Source organism: Leuresthes tenuis, unplaced genomic scaffold, assembly GCF_036924035.1.
Source record: "Leuresthes tenuis unplaced genomic scaffold, fLeuTen1.0.hap1 SCAF_4, whole genome shotgun sequence".
Lineage (NCBI taxonomy): Eukaryota > Metazoa > Chordata > Actinopteri > Atheriniformes > Atherinopsidae > Leuresthes > Leuresthes tenuis.
The window spans coordinates 38,479,448-38,502,361 of record NW_027325358.1 but is presented as its reverse complement, the minus strand read 5'-3'; the positions used below and the strand labels follow the sequence as shown (position 1 = coordinate 38,502,361).

General features: G+C 40.1%; 1 protein-coding gene across 4 annotated transcripts in view; it reads right to left on the bottom strand.

Moving 5' to 3' along the window:
* LOC140304859 (glutamate receptor 2-like) overlaps nucleotides 1-22,914 on the bottom strand; it is an 85,506-nt gene that overhangs the window by 61,726 nt on the left and 866 nt on the right. For all 4 annotated transcript variants that reach the window (XM_072383661.1, XM_072383660.1, XM_072383659.1 and 1 more), the window contains exons 2-4: nucleotides 10,879-11,019; nucleotides 5,690-5,929; nucleotides 5,333-5,454 (exon numbers count right to left, since the gene is read on the bottom strand). In XM_072383661.1, the coding sequence (XP_072239762.1) occupies nucleotides 5,333-5,454; nucleotides 5,690-5,929; nucleotides 10,879-11,019 (503 nt within the window). The remainder of the gene's footprint in view (nucleotides 1-5,332; nucleotides 5,455-5,689; nucleotides 5,930-10,878; nucleotides 11,020-22,914) is intronic.

Below are 22,914 nucleotides of genomic sequence, written 5' to 3'. Positions count from 1 at the left end.
ATCATATCACAGTATGGTCTGACATTTCATATCCATCACTTTAGTGTGGTGCATTCCAAAGTTCCTTTTGTTGTTTAAAATATCCTGGTTGGTAATTTATTCGAAAACACATTTTATTGAAACATAATTTCAGGATAACCTACACATGATAATCTTGGGCTTTGTTGCCTACAGAGTACAGTCTAGGTAGAGAGTAAAATAAGTCAAATGGTACCCTAACGCCACATCTTATCAACTAATGATAATTAGGCCATTTTGTTCTTTAATTTACTTTTTAAAAAAATCCATCTTCAAGGTAAACACAAGAAACTTATGCTGAAGAAAAAAATGGACCAGACTCAGTGAATAATTCCCTATAATCACTAGAGACCAGTGCTGACCAAGCTGCCTTGCCTCCTTGTTGTCTTATTAACTTTCTCCCCCTCCTGAACAAACTGAATTGCCAATCTCTTCACCTTAGACTCTCCTAAATTCACCTGCCTTCGTTTCTCTTCAATACCTGCAGCTAAGCTTCTTAATACTTGGTTATGTCGCCACGTATACCCGCTTTGTGACAGACTAACCTAACAGCCTGACAAAATATGCTTTACAGTTGCAGTACCTGAACATAACAAACATAGCTGGTCTCCATTTATCCAGTTTTAGGTTCTGGGGAGTTGGCAATACATCATATGTTGCCCCAATCAAAAATCTAATACTCCTTTCCTCCATACTCCACAGCTCTTTCCAACTAAGCTTTTTCTTCTGTTCACCTTCCCAGTTCAACCACTGTCCCTGCTTAGCCTGAGCCACTGCCTCCGTACCCCTTAACATTTCCTCCTGTCTACGAACCTGCTCAACAACTAGCTTTCTCTTCTCCTTGGGACCTGCTCTACTCCACACCGGTTTGCCTGGGCCAAGCCCCAAGGCTCTCCAGCCTATTTGAACATTACCCACAATCTCTGTATGTCTAAGAGTTGCTTCACATCTTTACTCCCAGATAACAGGAGCTCTGTCCTAACTTTAGTACATTTAAACTCCTCTAATAGACTAGATACTGGGAGCTGGAGTATGCCTTTCCCATACAGTGCCACAGTACTTAAGCATCTAGGAACACTTAGCCACTTCCTACTGTAAAAGCTAACTAATCTTTACATTTTTATGCAACAGATAATGGAATCTCATAAACAGACAGTGGTACATCAACCAAGGAAACAATCCAAACTGCAGACACCACAGCTTCAAATTTCCTGGAAGCGCCGATTTATTTATTCTATCCAGTCCCTAAGAAACATCTTTCCGGAACTGCACTGCCTGCTCTCCATCATTCAAGTCTGCCTGGTACCACCTACCTAAACTCTTTACTGCCTTTTCCCTAATTATTGGAATTTTTTCTTCATCTATTACAAACTTTCTATCATTTAATTCCCCTCTACTTATTGAGATACTTCTAGACTTAGTAGGTTTGATTTTCATACCAGCCCACTTTAGATTTTTAGAAGTCTCTCAAGTATTCTCCTCATACATGTCACTGTTGTAGTCATATCATCCACGTAGGCCCTAATTGGTGTAAGGCACATGCCGGCCTGATGTCCCGCTCCACCTACAACCCACTTGGAAGCTCTAATAATTATCTCCATCGCCATTGTAGATGATAATGGAGAAATCGTACTCCCTGCCATAATGCCTATTTGTAGCCTCTGCCAACCTGTTGTGAAACCTGCTGTACTTAGGCACAGTATAATATCCTGGAAATATTCTCTTATTAAGTTAACAACAACTACAGACACTCTAAAATAATCAAACACTCTCCAAATAAGGCTATGTGGCACTGAACCAATGCATTTGCTCAATCCAGAAATATAACATGCAAGTCTTTTTTCTCACTCTTGGCTGTCTGAATCTGATGCCAAATCATGCAAGTGTGCTCTAAACACCCTGCAAAACCTGGTATTCCTGTCTTCTGAACAGTGGTATCTATTAAGCTATTCCTTTCTAAATAACAAGCTAATCTCTGTGCAACGACACTAAGGAAAATCTTCTCCTCTACATTTAGGAGAGAGATCATCCAGAACTGACTCAGGTTCGAGGACTCTTTCTCCTTTGGAATAAGAACACCTCCTGCCCTACTCTATGCTCTTGGAATAAACTGTTTCTCTTCTTAATTGCCTCCACAAAAACTTTAGGATATCAGGTGCACTTTTATAAACCTGGCAGGGGACTCCATTTGGCCCTGGGGCCGACAAAGCCTGACTACCTCCTCAACTTCTTTCCACCTAGGTGGTCTAACATCCATCTTATGAGCTATCTCTCCTAATGGTGGCATGTCAGGTGGAAGGCCTACTACTCTACCCTGCTCAAGATCTGAATATGTGTTTCTTAGATACGCTTCCACCTCTGACTTTGTTGCTTTAAGCCGCCTCCCTTTTCCTGATTAAACAACCCTTTAACAAACTTGAACAGTGCCCTGTAAAACGCAGTCCTTACATATTCTATTTTATTTCTCTTTCTCCTAAGATATTCAGCCCTTCTGAGTATTGATAGCCTGTTTCTCAATTCTTCCTCTAAAACATTAATTCCCTCCCTCTCTTCCTCTGTAGCTCTTTTCCACTGCTTTCTTAAGTTTTCCAATTCTCTTTGCTGTCTAAACTTACTAAATGTACTCTTTCAACCCTCTTTCTATCTTGCACCCCAAATCTTTCTACACCATAGGAGTAAATTATATCTCCCATCTTCTCTAGCCTATTGTTTGCATTTCCCCCAAACCTACCTAATATTATTGACAAATCTTTATTGACTGCCTCCCATTCTTCGTTGCCATTTGCCCTAGGCCACTTAACTCTAGCTTTCTGCTCCACATTTCTCTCTCTAACTGGCCTATTCACCTCAGTATCAGCTGCATCCCCTCTTAGAACCTCCTCCTCCACCTCAGTAGCTGTATTATTGATATCCTTCGGACTGTGGCTTTCTACCTGCCGCTGGACTTCATCCAACTTACTAGATTGACTATATTGAAAAAGTACTGATTGATGCGGCCACACACTCATGTCTGTTGGCTCAGATATACAGTTTATCATATATGATGCGAGTATCTCCTTGTTAACCCAAACAGCCTATAATTTTTGGCTACATTTACAAGCACAACAGTATTCAGATATTAACATGATAAAGACTTTACTCTTAATAAGACCATGCCATATATGATCATGTCAACCTAATTAAGGTTGTATCCAGAGTAAGCATTAATCAAATTAAGCTACGCTAAGTGGAGTATCGAGATGGTAGTTGTATTACTCTGACTATCTTCTGTGACATTGTTAACTGGAATTTGACTGGAATATCCTATCTGAAACTCATGCAAACACCAGAATTTGAATATCTGAGTAAGACAGAGCGATGGCCCCCTCTATGACCTAAAGCAGCACCTCACTGACTCTAGAGCAACACCAAGAGATGCTAACTCAGGTCAGTAAACCTGAGGAAGCCTCCAGGTTCTGACAGAGTACCTGGAAAGGTACTGACAGCATGTGAAGATCAATTGTCAGAGGTCCTTACCAGGATCTTCAATCTCTCCCGTCCGAAGCCACCATCCCAGCCTGCCTAAAATCACCCATCATCATCCCTGTTCCGAAAACAGCAGCTGACTTCAGCCTGAAGAACTTCAGACCCACAACCCTCACATCTCTGGTGATGAAATGTCTTGAGAGGCTGTTCTCAAGGCACATCAAAGACTGCCTCCCCCAGTGTTTAATCAAGACTGCCTATAGACTGCTCGACTGAGGACGCCATCTCTGTCACACCATTCCACGCTGAGCCACTACAGGGAACTACATCAAACTTCTTTTCATAGACTTTAGCTCAGCTTTTAATACAATCATTCCTGACATCTGCCCCCTCCCTCTCAACCTATGCATGGATAGAAGACTTCCTCATCAACAGACCACAACTGGTGGAGCTTTGTCCGCATCCTTCTCCCTCCCCCACACTCAGCACCGGCTAACCCCAGGCTGTGTGTACTCCTGTATGCCCTATACACACATAACTGTACCTCCTCTCATCCCTCCAAAATCCCAGGAGGTGATAGAATAGGAGAATAGACTTTAAATCAGTTCTGCTCGTGTACAAGTCTCTTCATGGTCTAGCACCAAAGTACATCTTTGACATGTTAGAGCCATATGAACCAACTCGGACTCTGAGACCCTCAGGGAGGGGTCTCCTGCTGGTGCCCAGAGTCAGGACTAAACAAGGTGAGGCTGCGTTTCAGGTTTATGCTCCTAAAATCTGGAAAAGTCTTCCAGAAGATGTGAGAAAGGCCTCAACTCTGACAATGTTTAAATCCAGGCTGAAAACAGTTTATTTAGCTGTGCATATGACAACTGAAAGTATTTTATCTGCACTCTTCGCTTTTAATCTAATTAATTCAATTAATTAATTAAATTCATTTGATGTTTTATGGAATGATTTTATTTTCCTTCTCGTGATTTTATGTAGCTGTAAAGCACTTTGAATTGCCTTGTGTACGAATTGTGCTCTACAAATAAACTTGCCTTGCCTTACAGAGAGGAGTCCAGCAACTGGCAGTGTGGTGTTCAGCAAATAATCTGCTACTGAACACAAGGAAAACCAAGGAGATTATTATAGACTTCAGGAGGTCCAGAGTGGTACATGACGTGGTGTAGAGATGGTGCCATCCTTTAAATTTCAGGGAATCAACAACATCCAACATTTCTTTGGAAGAGACTCCCAGCTGTCACTGCCTTAAAAGGTCCTGATTCATTCACCAAGACTCCTCTCACCCCGCATGTCATCTGTTTGATCTGTTGTCCTCGGAAGGTGCTACAGATCAGTGAAAGCCCACACCTATAGACTCACAAACTGTTTTTTCCCAGGGTCATAAGAACACCAAATGAACAATAAACTCTCTCTTTATAAATATTCTGATGCATTATTCTGCAGATTCATTACTTGTGCAGTCTTGTTAATGCAGCTGTTTTTATTATTTATGCATTATCTATCACAAGTGCAACATTTTCTCTATCCAATGCAATATTGTCTCATTTTGTACCCCATCACCCTTCTCTCCATCCTGTTTAATTTCTGATAATGACAACACAGCCTTCTAATTCTAATTCAGAAAAGGTCAGTAGTTAGAAGTAAGTTAGTTGTTGTTGTGCATATAAATGTGGCCATTGGCCCAGGAGGCAGAGTAACTGGATAAAAATAACAACAGGTTTTCAGACTATTAGATGCATAAATGTGTTTCTTAACACCATTGAAAATGTGAACTTTAAAATGTAAGGTCTGTTTTTGTGTATCCAACAGTAGGAACTGTGGAAGAATAGAATATCAGTACCTGAAACAGGGAGCGGTAGGCTTCATCCTTTCTCTCATCCTTCAGATTTCCTACATTTATTGCGGTTACAACCCATTTTTTCTCTGCTGCAGTGTCCAGTATTACCTGAAGAGTAGATAGACCTACAAGCACACAGAGGACACACATTAGTTTGTTATACTTATCTCTTTTAGGACAGAATAACAGGCATTTCCAGTGTATAAATGGTTGAGTTAATGGTCTATAGTTTTAACAATCTTGCATATTCAGACCAATTGTATAAAAAATATCTTTGTTATAAAATGTGAAATATGGTTAACTAAGAATCAAAATACCAAAGTTAGACATTGAGAACAACAATAATGTGAATCACATTACCTCTATCGCTGTCATATAAATAAGCAAACTTTTCCCACTTGTAGTATTCTACTAATGAAACCAGCGGCCCCTTGATGTCCGGCCTCATTTGGAGAACAAACTGATTCATTCCTTCTGCTGGGAAAGACGGCGTGATGAAGGAGACATGAAGTGTCTCACAAAAGGATGTAATTGTGTTGACCGACTTCTTGTCATAGAAGCCAAAAATGGCGTAGACGCCCCGAGAGAACTGAGAACAAACTAGAATAAAGCAAAGAGAGAGATTCAGTGAAGCTTATAGACTGGTGAACAGACAGGATACAAGTCAACCACCGGAGGTGGGTAACATTTGGGGAGAAAAAAAGGTATAAACTATGTTCTTCAGCTCAACACCCCATGGTAATATCTATGAATAACTCTATATTCGGGTATTCAGGTATAATTTCCTTTTACAATTATCAGATTTTATACATCAGGACATAATAAAAATCGCCTGGTCCTTACCAGGTCTTAAAATAAAGTAATTAATCCATTAAATAACTATTAATCCACTGCCATACAAATCATGTAAAATTAATCTATACTCTTACTCAAGGAGTACATTCAGCTGACAATGTCACATGCAAGCCAGACACACATCAAACAGTCTTGTTAATGTTCTTGTTAATGAACTTGCTTGGTAAGCACACCAAAATGTCAATTTTCAGCAACTAACAATAGTGAAAACATTGTGACTTTACATTAACTTATTCTTTATTTCCAGTTAATATACTTAATATCCTTAATAGATAGCAGTAACACGTTTTTATAAAGTTGGGAGAGAGGAAACTTAAGCTTGAAAAGTAAGTCAATAAAAGTGTCAATAAAAAGAAACATTTTTGAGCTGAAGAGGTCAGTAACGTGATTGGGTAGAAAGGGCAGACACCTCAGGAGTCAGGTGAAGATGTACAGAGGTTCAGTAACCTGTAAAAAACTGGGTTTACAGAGTGTGGTGCAATTTCAGAAAAATATTTCTCAATGTAAAATTGTGAAGACTTTGAATATTGCATCATCAGTAATTAGGGTCATTAGTGTCTATGGAACTGGAAACCTGCACATCTGGAAAGGCTCCATCAATGCTGAAAGTTATATATGGGTTTTACAGCAACATCTGCTCCCATCCAGATAATGTCTTCTTCAGGGAAGGCCTTGCATATTTCAGCAGGACAAAGTTAAACCACATCCTACATATATACAGATGTTCCAGCAGCATGGCTTCGTAGTAGAAGAGATGCTGGACTGACCTGCCTGCAGTCCAGCCTGGGCAGATAGAATCCTACATCACACCTATCTACAAGTGGGGATTATTCCCTTATTGACTCAATCATGGAATTTATAAAATGCTACGAAAGATTAGCATCATCATGTCACTGATCAGTGGTTGGTGTTGAAGAAAGAATGAATAATGTTCACCTGACTCAAACATTCCTGTTGTTAAAAAAATATTTTACAGCAACTTACCTGATGTTAGGAGAACAGGGCTGTTTGCAATTGTTTAAAGTAGCCTGTCTTTGTAGTGTAAAGGTAGAGAAATATCTGTGGTCCACTGCTATATTTAGCTGTCCCACTTTAACGACCTTGTTCTTTACTCTTGGTATAAAACATGCAGTTTCATCTCTCTGGGTATAATATTACATTCATGTTCATCACGGCTGTATTACTCTATGTTTTTAGTGACAATTGGTGGTTCATCTTGATTTTTGCTATTTGCAGTGTCTACAGTTTTTGTGATCTGGATTGAGCAATAAACATGAAATATGACCTCATATCTGAATATGATGTGTTGCTTCTCAATAAAAATTACGGTGGCGGGGAAGTTTTGGCCCATGCCCTGAATTTTGGAAAGACTATGCCCCACATAGGAAAAACAACTCATAATACAGCTGAAGTAGTGGGTAGGATCAGTGTTAAGACCAAGCCACTTGGTGTCATGAGTGCACTTGGTTGTGGTGTGTTCTGAGTTCTAGGCGGTCCAGGAAGTCCAGGCGGAGAGACACCTGATCTCCATCTGCTTCCATTACTGGCTGGCGTTTTAAGGATCAGCATGAGTTCCAGTCTCTGCCAGACTGTCTCACAGTTACCTGTGGTAATTCAGGATGATTCTGAGTTCTTGGCACGCTGAGTATTACTGAAGATTACTTTGTATTTTCCATTTTTTTCTCCTTGAGGTGTTCTCCCTGCCTGCCTGCAGCTAAGTCATTATGATCTCTCTAAAAGATGAAAACCTTCTGAACTAAATTCCCGTCACAGACTCATTCAGTCTAATAAGCTCTCTGTACTCCTCTCTGCTTTCCACATGTAAGTGTCTTTGGATAGAGGCGTCTGCCACGTGGGAGCCATGTAATAAACACACACAGTCTGTGTTGCTGCAGCTTCACACACTGTGATGCTGAACAGCTGATCCTGCGACAGTGAGGGATGCTGTCTGCGCTGGAGAATGAAGCATGAAGCATGAAGAGCTGTGCTGAGGTGAACTGGACTGTACCATGTAATGGAAAATATAAAATATTCTCCTCTGCAGATATTGAGAGACCAGAGTTCTCTGTTGTGTTGCACTGTGACAGATTTTTTGAGGTTATTGATGATTCTCTGGAGTTTAGCACTAAGTGGTGGGCCACAACCCGTCCTTGTTGGAAAGACAACAAGGTGGATGCTTCATCTATCCTTTGGTAGATGCTCCTTTTATACCCAATCCTGACACCCTAATCTGCTGGTTGTAGAATCTTCCAGAACACCGTTACTGTAGGTTCTATAAACTTTTCTATGAGTTATGATTACTGCAGCAAATACTTGAAATGTTTCCATTTTAAAATGAAGTTGGCCAGGGAAGAACAATGTCTTCTGGACTTTAAAAAAGGTTTTTGCTGCAAAATAAAAACATTTCACAACATATCCTTCTTGCTTTCTTTCCCATTCTGTCACTTGCTTGCTGTCATCTTTACAGGACTGTCTCCTGTTCTGTTTGGAGTGATGCTTAGTATTTTTATTTGGTTGATGTTTTGGTATTATTTACTGGACTCCCACCCCTGCAGTGCCTTTTGATTGTTTATTCACTAACTGAAGTATTTTGCTATCACCAACCTGCCTTTAGTGAGTCAGTTTTTGGGTCCATCTTCAAAATCAGCCCTGGCATTGTGATAAAGGTACAGTTACATACAGGTGGAACAGATACACGCTCCCATATGACTGGAAGAAGGACTCACTGGACCACAGGAAAGGCCTGTCTTATAGTCTGTTGATAGTTGTAAATGGCTAATGCTAGTACAAATCTCTTCTCTGTCCTTTGCCTTCCTGGTATCAATATCGTAAAAAAAATCCACATTTTGAAGTCATTTGACTTCTTTCACAAGTCACTTAGTTGAGACATACAGAATGAAGCTGGAAAAATGAGAAAATAGTAAATAGAACGTTTGTGATTTTAGTGAGGTTTATGTGAGTGTCCCTTCGTCAAATCACATGACTAAAATATTACAAATCACAAGCGCACTGAGCTGCAACAGACGAGGCACAATCCTTCCAAATTGGCTTTTCATTTCAGATAATTCAAATGTGTCTGTGAAGTAAATGCTGTCACAGTTAAGCACATGTAGATCGTACATGTAGTGTAGTTGGTAGAAAACATAGACTCAGTGCTTTCACTGCTATCACAAACAGTGCTGTAAAATAGAAAAGCTTTGAGCTGCAGGCTATCATTACATCATGCTTTGATAATGCAGAGTATCCTCCTTGCATGGACTCTTTGTTCCTGCTGCCTCTCCTCTTTTCTCCACAGCTACTGAATGAAAACAACTTTGGTCGATTCTGCCCTAGTTAGAAATGGCACAGATTGGTGACTGAAACCTGTTTTGCAGGAAGAGACTAGATTGCACTTCATACAAATGTACAGAAGGTTCTTCCAAAAATGTAGATCCTGTGGACTAAATGTGAGACTGAGATGTGGGGTAGATGGAAACATTTTGTTGTTGTCCTGATGCAGCATTTCATTTGATAGAAATCATGAGATTCATAACTGATAAGGAAGGCTCAAGATCTTTATGTGACCATTTCCAGTTTCTGTGAATCATAAAAATATATCATATTTACATTCCTCAGCCAAAGCAACCTGGTTTGTCTGTCACTATGTGACGCAGTAACGCTTTCAGAGGAACAGTCAGGTTATCTAAAGGCTGTAACACCAAACTGTTTTCCTGTGTAACCCAAACCAAGTATTTTAATTCAAACCAACTATCTGGGTTTTGTGCAATTTTGTTACGAAAGAATAGTTCAAATAAGGTCAGGAAAAATGATCTATTTATTTATTTTCAAGGTAAAAGAAGGTGAAAAACTTTCCTGCATCTCTCAGATGAAAGTGAATTTTTAAGAGGCAGCTGCTACCCAGCAGGCCCGAAATAAAAATGTGTTTGTTGTTGATGGAGGCATGTGACCCAAATGTTTGACATGCATGGGTCAAAAGAAATAGGAAGTAAAATTTCAACTTAGGGAATGTGGGCATTGTACATGATTGTGATTTCCTGAAAACATAATGTGGCAACATTTTCTTGACAGGGTTGGAAGGATAATGGCATTTAATCAGAAAGCATTCTTTAATAATGACACCACACTTTTATAAAGAAAACATCTTAAACAAGAAGAAAGCAAATAAAAACCAATAAGGACTGATGTTTCTACAAATATGATTGAAGAATAAATGAGCAACATGATTAGAATACCAAAGGTCATTATTCCAAACTTTTAACATGATGAGCTTCTAACTCCTAACATCCTCTTTGATTTTCCAGTTGTGTTACAGACTCGAGCATCTTCCCTCACTGATGACCTGTCACTGCCAGCTAAACACAAGCAGTCACCTTCATGTTGTGCACTGTTCAAATGAGAGAATTAGAGTCACAGCTTAGAAATCAGTGTGTGTGTGTCAGCGTAAATGTCAAAATCGAATTTAACCAATTGTGAATCATTTCTCTCATTAACATCTACAGTTTCGACTGCAGAGAGACATGGCACATACTAGCCCATGTGCTGTGAAGGAGAGCAGAACTGGACAACAGACTGAACTTCACTAAACTAAACACACATAAGGATAATAGCAGCATTACATTCATGAAAATAGTCATTTCAGCGATTCAAACTTTAGATTTGTTTTCATATCAGGATAAAAAAATTAAAATACTTACAGCAATTTGTTACAGCAAAGCTGTTAGCCACTTCCAGGTTATCAATGTGTGGAGTCAGTCTGAAATCTGTCATCCCAAACTGAACCATGCCAACTCTAAATGCACTGTACTCCTGATCTGCACCCCTGGGGAATAAACCACCTGAAACAAACAGGAGCACATTTAGACAGTATACACTATGCAAATAATTTAAAAAAGTGTTGGTTGAATTTTGTTTGAAGATTTTTCTTTGTCCATGAAAAAACAGTTTATTCAAATGCTTTTTGTTTCAGCCGAAGAAGGATAGAAAGTAAAAGAAACAAAGAGAAAATAATAACTGAAAATGATGCTGATACTGACGGTGTAGCAGGTGCAACAGAAAGTCTATCGGAGAATGTTATTACCAAATTTAAATCAAATAAGCTACCTAAACTTTACTCTCACAAAGCTTGATTGACTTGTTGACAGCACTGTAGCTTCAATGCGTACAACACTGGACAATGTTGCCCCTCTGAAAAGGAAGGTAATCAGTCAGAAGAGGTTGGCTCCTTGGTATAATTCACAGCTGCGTTAAAGCAGACTGCAAGAAAGCTGGAGAGACAGTGGCGTTCCTCCAATTTAGAAGAGTCTCAATTAGTCTGGAAAGATAGTTTAATAACGTATAAGAAAGCACTTCGTAAAGCTAGAACTGCTTATTATTCATTATTGATAGAAGAGAATAAGAATAATCCTAGGTTTCTTTTCAGCGCTGTAGCCAGGCTGACAAAAGCCACATTCAGACAGAGACATTCTACGATGGCAGTTCTAAGAACTGTCCACCTCGAATTTCATTATAAGATCTGCCCTTCCCTAGGGGAACCGTTTCATTTTGCATTCGCACATAAGTCGGGGACCTTGGTCGGGACTGATGTGACGCAACCGTCTGCAACAGACGTGTTACTTTAGCGCCACACACAACAACAAAACAAAACCCGCAAAAAGTAAGGAGAGAATAAAACAAAACAACAGCACCAAGAAGCTAACATGGAGAGCGAGGAGGCCACCGTGTTCATGGTCTGCATGACGGTGATATTAATCATGGACGATCACATCAGGCGTCTAAGATGGAGGCTGGAAGAGCGCACAGCAAGAGTCAGGAGACGAAGAATTGACCAGCGGGCGATACTTCTTCATTTCATGGAGGAAAGAAGGAGGGCAGAGTGCAGCAGACAAAGGAGACGACGTGTAAGACGTGTAACTTATGAAACAGGCGCCGGTTGTGTCTGTGTCGTATGAGTAAACGTTTCAGACAAGGGGCGGAGCTACCAGCCACCAAACACCTACTGAGGGCCGTGGTCCCTAGTTCCTGAATGTTCGAATGCTCAAAAAAACGGCCTCATTCCTGAAAAGGTTATAGGAACTGCAAAAGGTTCCTACAGTGGGAGTTCAAGCTCTGTTGAGCCATGTATTCCTTTAACTCTCAGCAGTGATGATTTAATGAGATTCTTCATCAATAAAATTGTTTTTATCAGAGAGAAGATTAATGGAATCCTTCCCATTATTATCACTGATGTATCATCAAGTAGAGCAGCTTTAGAAGTATCTTTAGAACCTGATTTGTATTTAGACGGCTTCTGCCCAGTTGATCTCTCTGAGCTAACAACAGCAATAGTCTCTTCTAAACCATCAACTTGTATGTTAGATCCAATCCCAACCAGACTGTTCAAGAAGGTTTTCCCTTTAATCAATACTTCCATATTGGATTTGATCAATCTGCTTGTCCTGTTGGATCTCAGTGCTGCATTTGATACGATCGATCACAGCATTCTGTTACAGAGACTTGAACATGTTATTGGGATTAAAGGAACTGCATTAGGCTGGTTTAAGTCATATTTATCTGATAGATTCCAGTTTGTTCTTGTAAATGAAGAATCTTCCTCACACGTTGGAGTAAGTCATGGAGTTCCTCAGAGTTCTGTGCTTGGGCCGATTCTTTTCACTTTATACATGCTTCCATTAGGTAACATTATCAGACAGCATGGTATAAATTTCCATTGTTATGCTGATGATACTCAGCTGTACTTATCTATGAAACCAGATGAAACCTACAGGTTGGTCAGGCTACAAGCCTGTCTTAAAGACATAAAGACCTGGATGACTCAGAACTGTCTGCTTTTAAATTCAGACAAAACTGAAGTTGTTCTCTTTGGACCTGAGCGCTTAAGGGAGAAATTGTCTCGTTATATAGTTACTCTAGATGGTATTTCCTTGGCTTCTAGTTCTACAGTGAGGAACCTTGGAGTTATTTTTGACCAGAATTTATCATTTGACGCACATATAAAACTGGTTTCTAGGACTGTCTTCTTTCACCTTCGTAATATTGTTAAAATCAGGAACATCCTGTCTCAGGGTGATGCAAAGAAACTAGTCCATGCATTTGTTACTTCAATATTGGACTACTGTAATTCTTTATCATTGGGCTGTCCCATATATTCTCTGAAAAGCCTCCAGCTGATCCAAAATGCTGCAGCCAGAGTTCTGGTGAGATCTAACAGCAGCGATAATGTATCTCCACGCTGCACTAAAAGGCCTAATATCCAGAGAGATCCAACAGTATACAAGTTTACGTATCTGCCACATATCTAAAATGTTTCCGGGGAAGATCTAATCTGTAACAGATCCAAGTATAGGATACCCTCAGTATACCCTCCTGCTCAAAAATACCTAACATTCAATAATTTTCAGGATTTTAACCCTTTAAATGACAGTTTAGTGATTTTAATGAATTTAATGAAACATTTTCGATAAAGTACACAAACAAGGCTTTGGTGGTAACTTGGATATATCAAATATTAGCAACAAATTTGATTTGTTATCATTGATAGTTACAACTATGCAACAAAGTATGAGGCTCCTGTCCACAAAAAGACTAAAACAAAAAAACACTAAGTGTAAAATACAACAGAACATTTAAGTTTTGATTGCAGGTTCAGAAAAACGTTGTGGTCCAAACTTTCCTGCACGGCCCTTTTCATTACAAATATTTCTCTCTCCAAAGAAAGTATGACAATTGGTTGAAAAGGTCTTTCACATATTGATATGTGTCACTTTCTGTGTTCATAGGACCCTGCAAAAGAAACTTCGAGAACATCAAGTTGACTCTAAGTTGACTGAGGACAACAGAATGGCAGAGGATCGGAGGGCCAAAGCTCTCAACAACAGAAGGCATAAGGTCAGTTGACTAACTTATGGATTGTTGACATGTTTTTTTTAAAAGATCCTTAGAATGAAAAAGAGAGCTGTGATTTGCTTTTGTGTCACATTACAGTGTTGGAGATAGTCTGCAGTGTTATCTCTGGATACAATTGCTGAAATATTTTGTATGAACTGTGGATAAAGATGTAGTTTCTGGCAATGCAGAAGAGGTAAAAACATGTTTTAATGTGTTTGTTTTTTAATGTATACATTTAAAAAGTGTTCTTGTTGACCTATGACTGTCATCATTATCATGAGTAATATCTAACAAATGTTTTCTGTTTAAGCTTTTAAGTTTGCAGCGACCTGTTCTTCGTTCCATTTTAACTGATGAGGAGTACAGATACCATAAAGGTATTTGCATGCCTGATGAGCGATGAGGAGACGGACACTGAACACAAGGAAACATGGAAAGTGTATCCACCTGAATGGAGGGCAACAAAACTCGCATACATTTCAGATGGGTGCCAGCGCAAACTTGCCGAGCTACAAAGAAAGTCCTGTAAGATGGTACACCGCAGAGTGCCCAGTGGCGTATACAGCATGAGGCAGCGTCCAAAAGGCATCAACAACATTTATTTGAAATTAAACCGTGGATTTTTTTTGTGTATGCACGGTGGTGTTGTGGTTAGCACTGTCGCCTCACAGCAAGAGAGTTCCAGGTTCAACTTCTCAGCTGGGGCCTTTCTGTGTGGAGTTTGCATGTTCTCCCCATGTATGCATGGGTTCTCTCCGGGTACTCTGGCGTCCTCCCATGTTAGGTTTATTGATGGCTCTAAAATTGTCCTGTGAGTGTGCATGTGTGGTTGTTTGTCTCTGTGTGGCCCTGTGATGGACTGGTGACCTGTCCAGGGTGTATCTCGCCTGATGACCGCTGGGATGACTGACAGATTAAGGCTATAGACAATGGATGGCTTGTTGAAATAGAAATTTGCTCATTATCCAGCTAGTGATTTGTACAACATGATGATGATACAGAAACCAAACTTATAGACTGTCACAATTTAACTTTGATGGTGATGTAGAAAACTGACTGAGAGATCTTAAAAGGTCTGATAAGGTAAGAGCTTAGAAGATACAATCATTTAAGATGGTTAATACTTTTACATGAAGGCCTACATGCCATATTTAGAAATTAATGAAGAGAACTAGTACATAAACCATCGGGTTCCCACATTTGCATAATTAAAAATCCGTAAATATCCGGCGGGCATCCGTCAAATAAGGTCATGAATCTGTGAACACCAAAGATGCAGTGAGTATGCAGAGAAATCTTAAGTAGGAACTGTGGGGGATCAAATAGACACGTATTTTTTGGATACGTCGCAGATGGGGATCCGGATTTTGCGATTTTTCAGGATCCATTGCTGTCCCTTCACGGGGATATCTGAAAACAGAATCCGACAGGTATGCGATGCGGATTTTCCTGTATATGTAATGTATACGGACATTTCACCGCATCGGATAGTATCATATCTTTATGTTTTTAGTCTAGTCTTTGGCTTTTCTTCATTGGCTCCCTGTTAAATTCAGAATAGAATTTAAGATTCTTCTCCTCACATATAAAGCTCTTAATGACCGTAGTGCCAGTCGAAAGTAGAATGGGAGGCAGAGCCTTCAGTTATCAGGCTCCTCTCTTGTGGAATAAGCTGCCAGTAAATGTCCAGGAAGCAGACACCCTTTCCACTTTTAAGATTAGGCTTAAAACTTTCCTTTCTGATAAAGCTTATAGTTAGGGATGAATCAGGTAATCCTGAAACATCCCATAGTTAAGCTGCTATAGGCTTAGACTGCTGGGGGACCTCATCTGTCACACCTTTCCTCACTTTGCCCCCCCCCCCCCCCGTTTAATTTCTCCAATGATTTTATGTACATGTGACATTATTGTGGTTATTAACTTGTGTTTCCCTGTTCCAGCAGGTATCCTTTGAATGGCGTTATGGTGTTTTTCCCCCTCTTTTTCCTCTTTTCTGTCTTCTCAAACCCCAGCTGGTCGAGGCGGATGGCCACCCTTCCTGGTTCTGGTTCTGCCAGAGGTTTCTTCCTGGTTCTGGTTCTGCCAGAGGTTTCTTCCTGGTTCTGGTTCTGCCAGAGGTTTCTTCCTGTTAAAAGGGAGTCGTTCCTTTCCACAGTCCCTCAGGCTCAGGACGGGAGATTGGACTGAAGACAAGTTTCAGTTCAATCTGTTGGTTCCCTTAGCTAGGATATTATTTTTGAATTGGCTCTATATGAATTAATTGGATTATGATTACAATGAATTGAATTCCAATTGGCTTGAATTGGACTATATTATTTAAGTGCCTTGAGATGGAAATTGTAGGGGAGGTGGCTGGTGGTCATAGTAATAATGTTGCAGCCCTTGAAAGATGTCAGTAGTTCAAATTGTGGTCAGGACAAGCCTTCTGTCACCTATTGTGGAATCTATGTGAGCTGACAAACATAACTGGCTTGGACATTGCCAAGATTACCATGGCAACTTTCAGTTGTTGGGAACCCAGGAGTGGACTACTGAAACAAGAGTTTGGAGTAGCACTGAGAATGAGAGTCAAACTGTTGCAAAATTCAAACACATACAGACAAGTATGTATACTGTGTATATAAGGTAAGGACTGATCAGATATACTCGATTAACTGATCATCAGTCAGTGTGAGCAGCTCTATAAAAGCAGAAGTTCTGTCAGTTTTCAGGTGTGTGTTAACATGATGCCAAGGAGGAAAGACACCAGCAATGAAGCAGAGAAGCAGCTGCTGCTGCCCATCAGTCTGGGAAGGGTTATAAGGCCATTTCCAGACTATCTGGAGTCCATCATTCTACAGAGAGAAAGATTATTCACAAGTGGGAAAACATTCAGGACAGCTGTCAATCTTCCCAGGAGTGGACGTCCCAGCAAGTTCACCCCAAGGTGAAGAAGCCCAGAGCTACATCTCAGACTCTACAGGCCTCAGTTAGCATGTTAAAGGTTAAAGGTCACCCCAAGGTGAAAAAGCCAAGAGCTACATCTCAGACTCTACAGGCCTCAGTTAGCATGTTAAAGGTTAAAGGTCACCCCAAGGTGAAAAAGCCCAGAGCTACATCTCAGACTCTACAGGCCTCAGTTAGCATGTTAAAGGTTAAAGGTCATGACAGCACGGTTAGAAAAAGACTGAACAAGGATGGCTTGTTTGGAAGGGCTGCAGGAGAAAGCCTCTTCTCTCTAAAGCTGCATCTGAACAAACCACAAGACCTCTGCAACATTGAGCCTCATGCAAGAACATTTTCGTATTTTTATTCTAAATTTCTCACACTTTTTTCATAAGTAGGTCTCATAGAACACGTCACGTCAGATTCAACAAACGCTCTTAACTTAGGAAAAAGTGCGTAAACAACCTGTAAATGACGAATGCCACCCGTGCGTATTTAAATGCACGTGCCTTACATGTTAATCCCCAAACTATCACTATCCAAAGGTAAGACTTAAGACCAAAAAACAAAAGTTTAAAAAAAATGACATCATGTTAGGGGTGGATGTGTCTGAATTTGCTTCACATAGACTTTTTCATTTACATTGAAGGACCACTGAAAGACTTAAAGAGAATATTGTCAAATGCAGATCAATGATCAACAAGCACATCTTCACACTGTTACGCAATTTAAAATTCTTCCAATCACCATCAAATGTGGATTGGAAAGCATGAAAATTGAACATTTTCTAAATTGTACCTCGGGTCAGCTACAGCAGTTGTTGTGGAGCTGGCAGAATGAGGTCATATTCTGTATCTGAGCAGGGAAGCGGAAGTTGAGAGTGTGTAAGGCAACTGTGGCTGTCTGCAGTGAGGCAGAATCATTAGTTTCTGTGTCTGACAAGTCTTAACAAGCTCAATGAATTTCTGTAATCAAAAGGAAGATCACAATTAACAATAAACCACTATATTACGCTGAATGTCACATAAGCTTCTATGGTGTTTTTTCCTCCCTCTTTTCTGTCTTCTCAAACCCCAGCTGGTCGAGGCGGATGGCCACCCTTCCTGGTTCTGGTTCTGCCAGAGGTTTCTTCCTGGTTCTGGTTCTGCCAGAGGTTTCTTCCTGAGTCTGGTTCTGCCAGAGGTTTCTTCCTGGTTGTGGTTCTGCCAGAGGTTTCTTCCTGGTTCTGCCAGAGGTTTCTTCCTGGTTCTGGTTCTGCCAGAGGTTTCTTCCTGGTTCTGCCAGAGGTTTCTTCCTGGTTCTGGTTCTGCCAGAGGTTTCTTCCTGAGTCTGGTTCTGCCAGAGGTTTCTTCCTGGTTGTGGTTCTGCCAGAGGTTTCTTCCTGGTTCTGCCAGAGGTTTCTTCCTGGTTCTGGTTCTGCCAGAGGTTTCTTCCTGGTTCTGGTTCTACCAGAGGTTTCTTCCTGTTAAAGGGAGTCGTTCCTTTCCACAGTCCCTCAGGCTCAGGACGGGAGATTGGACTGAAGACAAGTTTTGGTGCAATCTGTTGGTTTCCTTAGCTAGGATATTATTTTTTGAATTGGCTCTATATGAATGAATTGGATTATTTTTAAATTAATTAATTGGATTGCATTGGATTATGATTACAATGAATTGAATTCCAATTGGCTTGAATGGGACTTTATTATTTAAGTAATTTGGCGCTATATAAATAAAACTGAACTGACATTGTTGTAGCTCCCCTTTCAATAGTTTCCCAACTCTGTAATCCAGTTTCCGCACAAAAGCGTCAAGAGCTTCTTTGCACTTGAGAATGCTTCATTCGGGACCTTGCATCTGCTCGTTTGTCTTATTGTAGACCAATGACTGCGTTTCTCACCACCTTCACATGCATCTCAGCTTTGCTCTCTCAGTTGTATTTTATCCTGTTTAAAGTTTAAGTAAATATGATCTTTTGAAAATTTTTTTTATCAAAAAACACTGATAAATTAATTTTGTTTTAAAAGTTCCTGTGCTATTTTGTTAAATTATCATGAATGTTGGCTATCATAATCAATAATCAAAGTGACAATAATCGAGTAAGCTGAATATAGGTTGAATTGTTGATGAAAGTTATGGTTAGCATCTATTGATAAATTAACCAAAATTGTAATCAACTAAACAAAAAATAATCATTAGATGATTTTAAAAAAATCTTTACATTAACAGAATAATTCAATTGTAAAACAAAAATAACCGTAGCTGCAGGTCGAGTTGAAAGGAATTGTTCTTATTCCTGATTCATTTCTTTTCAGTTCTTGGGCATCGAGGAAGGAAAACTCTATGGACACTGAAGTTTGGTGACAGCTATTATTTTCTTTTCATTTTCATTCTTCTTTTTTAATTTTTGCCGAAAGTGACGCTTTTTTTTGTACAGTTGTGAATGTGAAGAAGGGGAAAAAGTAGTTGTAGTAGTAATACAAAATTGAGAGGAAAAAAGATTCTGGGAAGTCCACGAATACTGACGTCATATTGAGTTGATGGATATTTGTTGCATAAATATTGTTGGATGGATTGTAATTTTGTATACAGGTGCACAATAAATACAAATTACAAATAATTACAAATTATGAAGCCTATTCCTGCTGCCACTGGGCGAGAGGCAGGGTACCTGAAAGATGGGTCACAAATCCATCACAGGGCCACACAGAGACAAACAATCATCCACACTCACACTGACTCCTAGGGACAGTTTAAATCACCAATTAACCTGACATGCGTGCTTTCAGTGGGAGGAAGCTGGAGTACCAGAGAGAACCCACGACCACACCAGCATGCAGCCCATGGAAATACTACTATTACTACGACAAATTAATAAAATATGCCTCTTAATAAAATAGTACTGGACCAGTTCACCAATGGTATACTGCTAGCTGCAGTCAGACTCTTGTCAATCCAATTTCTTTCTGGTGATCTGAATAGCTGTGGCACAGGAACATACCAGTTAAGTCATGTTAGCTCAAAGAACAATTTTGCTAACATTTGTCCCAAGGCTTTGGCTAACATAGCAAATCCTACATGGTGGTAAAATGGTCCACACTCTGATAAACCATGTTCTGTGGGATTACCAGCACTAACCTAGCTCAAACCAAGCTGTCCAAGAAAGCTATGACACCTGGAATTACCTGGCCAATGCTACAGCACTGTAACTTCCCAGGGTGGCCAAACAATGATGGGCCACTCCTTGCAGCCACGTACAAGTAAGCCCAGCATTTTATCCAATGAAAAGCCCAGACTGATGGCTTCCCAGATGTCTATGCCCTCCTCTATGCAGGGTGCCTGCCAAAAATCTGAGTCTGACACATCTTCTGAACTCAGCAGAGTTTATGACAGGCTGTGCTGGGCATAGGGGCTTGAACCATTAGTTATACATCTACTTATAAAAGATTCACACCGCTGAATCACAACGCAGCTGATCGGAGACTTTGACCACTGGCTGTGACATCCGGAATTGATAATTTAGGCTTCTGCATGGCTGTGAAGTCTATTAGAGGCAACAAGTTTCCTGGCCAGAATGCTGGAGACCGACAGCTAAGCAATCAGCACCATTCATGACCAACTTCACACCTGTATATTTCTGCCTCTTTAAACCACCTTTCCACTCTACTGGCATGGATTGTTTTGGCCTATTTCATATTCAAAAGGATACCAGACAGAGAAGAGATGTAGTTTCCAGTGCATTTGGCTTACTTACTGACTGTTCAAGACCCTGATGCCTTTGTCATGTCTCTATGGATAATCTTTACTGGCTGTAGTATACTTGTTGAAATGTATAAAGACCTGGGGACCAATTTATGAGGGATTGCAAGAGAGTTGTTTACAACTTTTATCGACTGGCACTCCAGTCTTTAAGATATTCTGGTCAAGTGGTACCCAATTGATTTTCACTTGACTCCACTGACAGCATCACAGTTCGAGGAAGCATGGGATGGCAAAATACATTCTGAAGATTTATCTTCAAGCTGACAGTGAGCCTCAGAAGATCACCAAGATCATCAGACTGTCTTAACGGAAGTTGAGGACATGTTGAAATTGAAGTCTTTGGGCCATGTTTCTTCTGACGCTGCATACTTTGATTTCATCAAATCGTATTAGCCAAATATCTCCCTCCCTGTGGTCTATCCAGAATCAGACCTCCTGAGCAGAAGGTGACAGAGTGAGAGCCAGATCTTATTTGTTCACTTCTGGTTAGGGCTGCACATTCAAACGAATTTTAATCTTTATTTTGACCCCCCATGATTAAAACAGACGTGATTGTCTGATGTTTAATATATGTTGTGGGATGTAATGCAAAGCAAAACTAAATCAAGCGCTCTCCGTTGACCATGTGCCAATCACAGCTGTTCGTGGCACAGCGCAGCTAGAAGTTTCCTGGTTGAAGTTTGGATGAGTAACGACATAAACACGGATAAACGAGAACAGGGAGCAAGCGTGGAAACAAAAACCAAATGCCTGGCACAGTGGAGGGAGAAGAGCTTGTCCCTGGAATCATCATTTGTTTGGATTTAGAGTGAGCAATGATAACCAAGAACAGAACTCTGCACAGTCTATCTGAAAAGAAACCACAAACTGCAGTATGACAAATGCACGAAGGCCAAGAAAAACAGTCCAATGGTTGTTAACGTGAACAGTCCAACATCAACCAGCACTGACACTGTTTTCTACAGGTTTGAGTTATTTACACACAATGTGGAAGAGAAAGCAGGGCCCTGTTGATTCACTTTGTTAAAGGCTTTGGTGCTATTTTTCTTCTAAGAGCTGCACTGAATGTAGTTGAACGGAGATTACCAGTTTCATTCTGAGAAGACAATATCTGAACCTTAGAAGGAATTTAGAACAATGTGGATGAAAGCAGTGTTATGTTCACGGAAGAGTATTAAAAACTTTTTTCTCACTAAAATCCATGAATAATCATGACAAAATAATTGTGATCTCTATATTGAGCTCACCATGATGACACATTTTCAAAACTACTGCACAAATGAACATCCCACTTTAATGCACATCAGCCTTGCATTGCTGACAAAGGAGAAGCAACAGTGAGGGATCCAGGATAACCTTTGTTCTAATCGCACTGCTGCTTCTGACCAAACATTTTTGGAGCTCAAGCACAAAATTCAGGAGCCCACAGTTTTATTATTTAGTGCATTATTCATTCCATCGTAACTGTTAGCAATAAACAGAGACTTAAGAATACATGAAAGTGGTCTTTTCTTTTCAAGGAAAAACCTCCAACCTCCACTAAAGTGGCTGCTTTAAGAGAAGACATGTAATAAAAAAGGATCCTACACCTTCCACTGAAATCTAAAAGCAGTTTGATATTTCCATATTTTCCAAAAGCATTTTCCAAAGCATTTGTCAGTAATGTGGTTAAGATAGAAAAATATGCAATTTAATTGGTTGATATGACAATGTCAAGAGCAATTAACTGCACACCCCCTGTGTCCTTTCTGTAAGTTGGATTCATTGGATCTCTTTTAAGGCCTAAATGCAACTCATAAAACGAGGGATTGGTTGGTAGGCAGTATTCAATTCTTTTTTCACTTCAAACCTACAAGCATATCAGTCAAAGTGATTTCCCATGTATAACCTAAACTCTGAAATAGGTTTTCTTTTAAAATTTTAAAATCATTTTAAAATGAATAATTATTTCTTGCCCATGTCCATTATTCTATATATAGTTCTAGAGGCATCGTTGGTTTTCACAGCACATTCAATCCAACCAATCCAGCCAAGCGCAGATGGCGGCTGGTGGACTTAATCCAAAAAGTTTGGAAGAGTAAAAACGATCCCTCTCTGAAGGTATACGGATGGCAGACCTGATTCCATACCCTACTTCAAAATGGGAGGTAATCCAACACTGATTTTAGCTGGGTCAGCTGC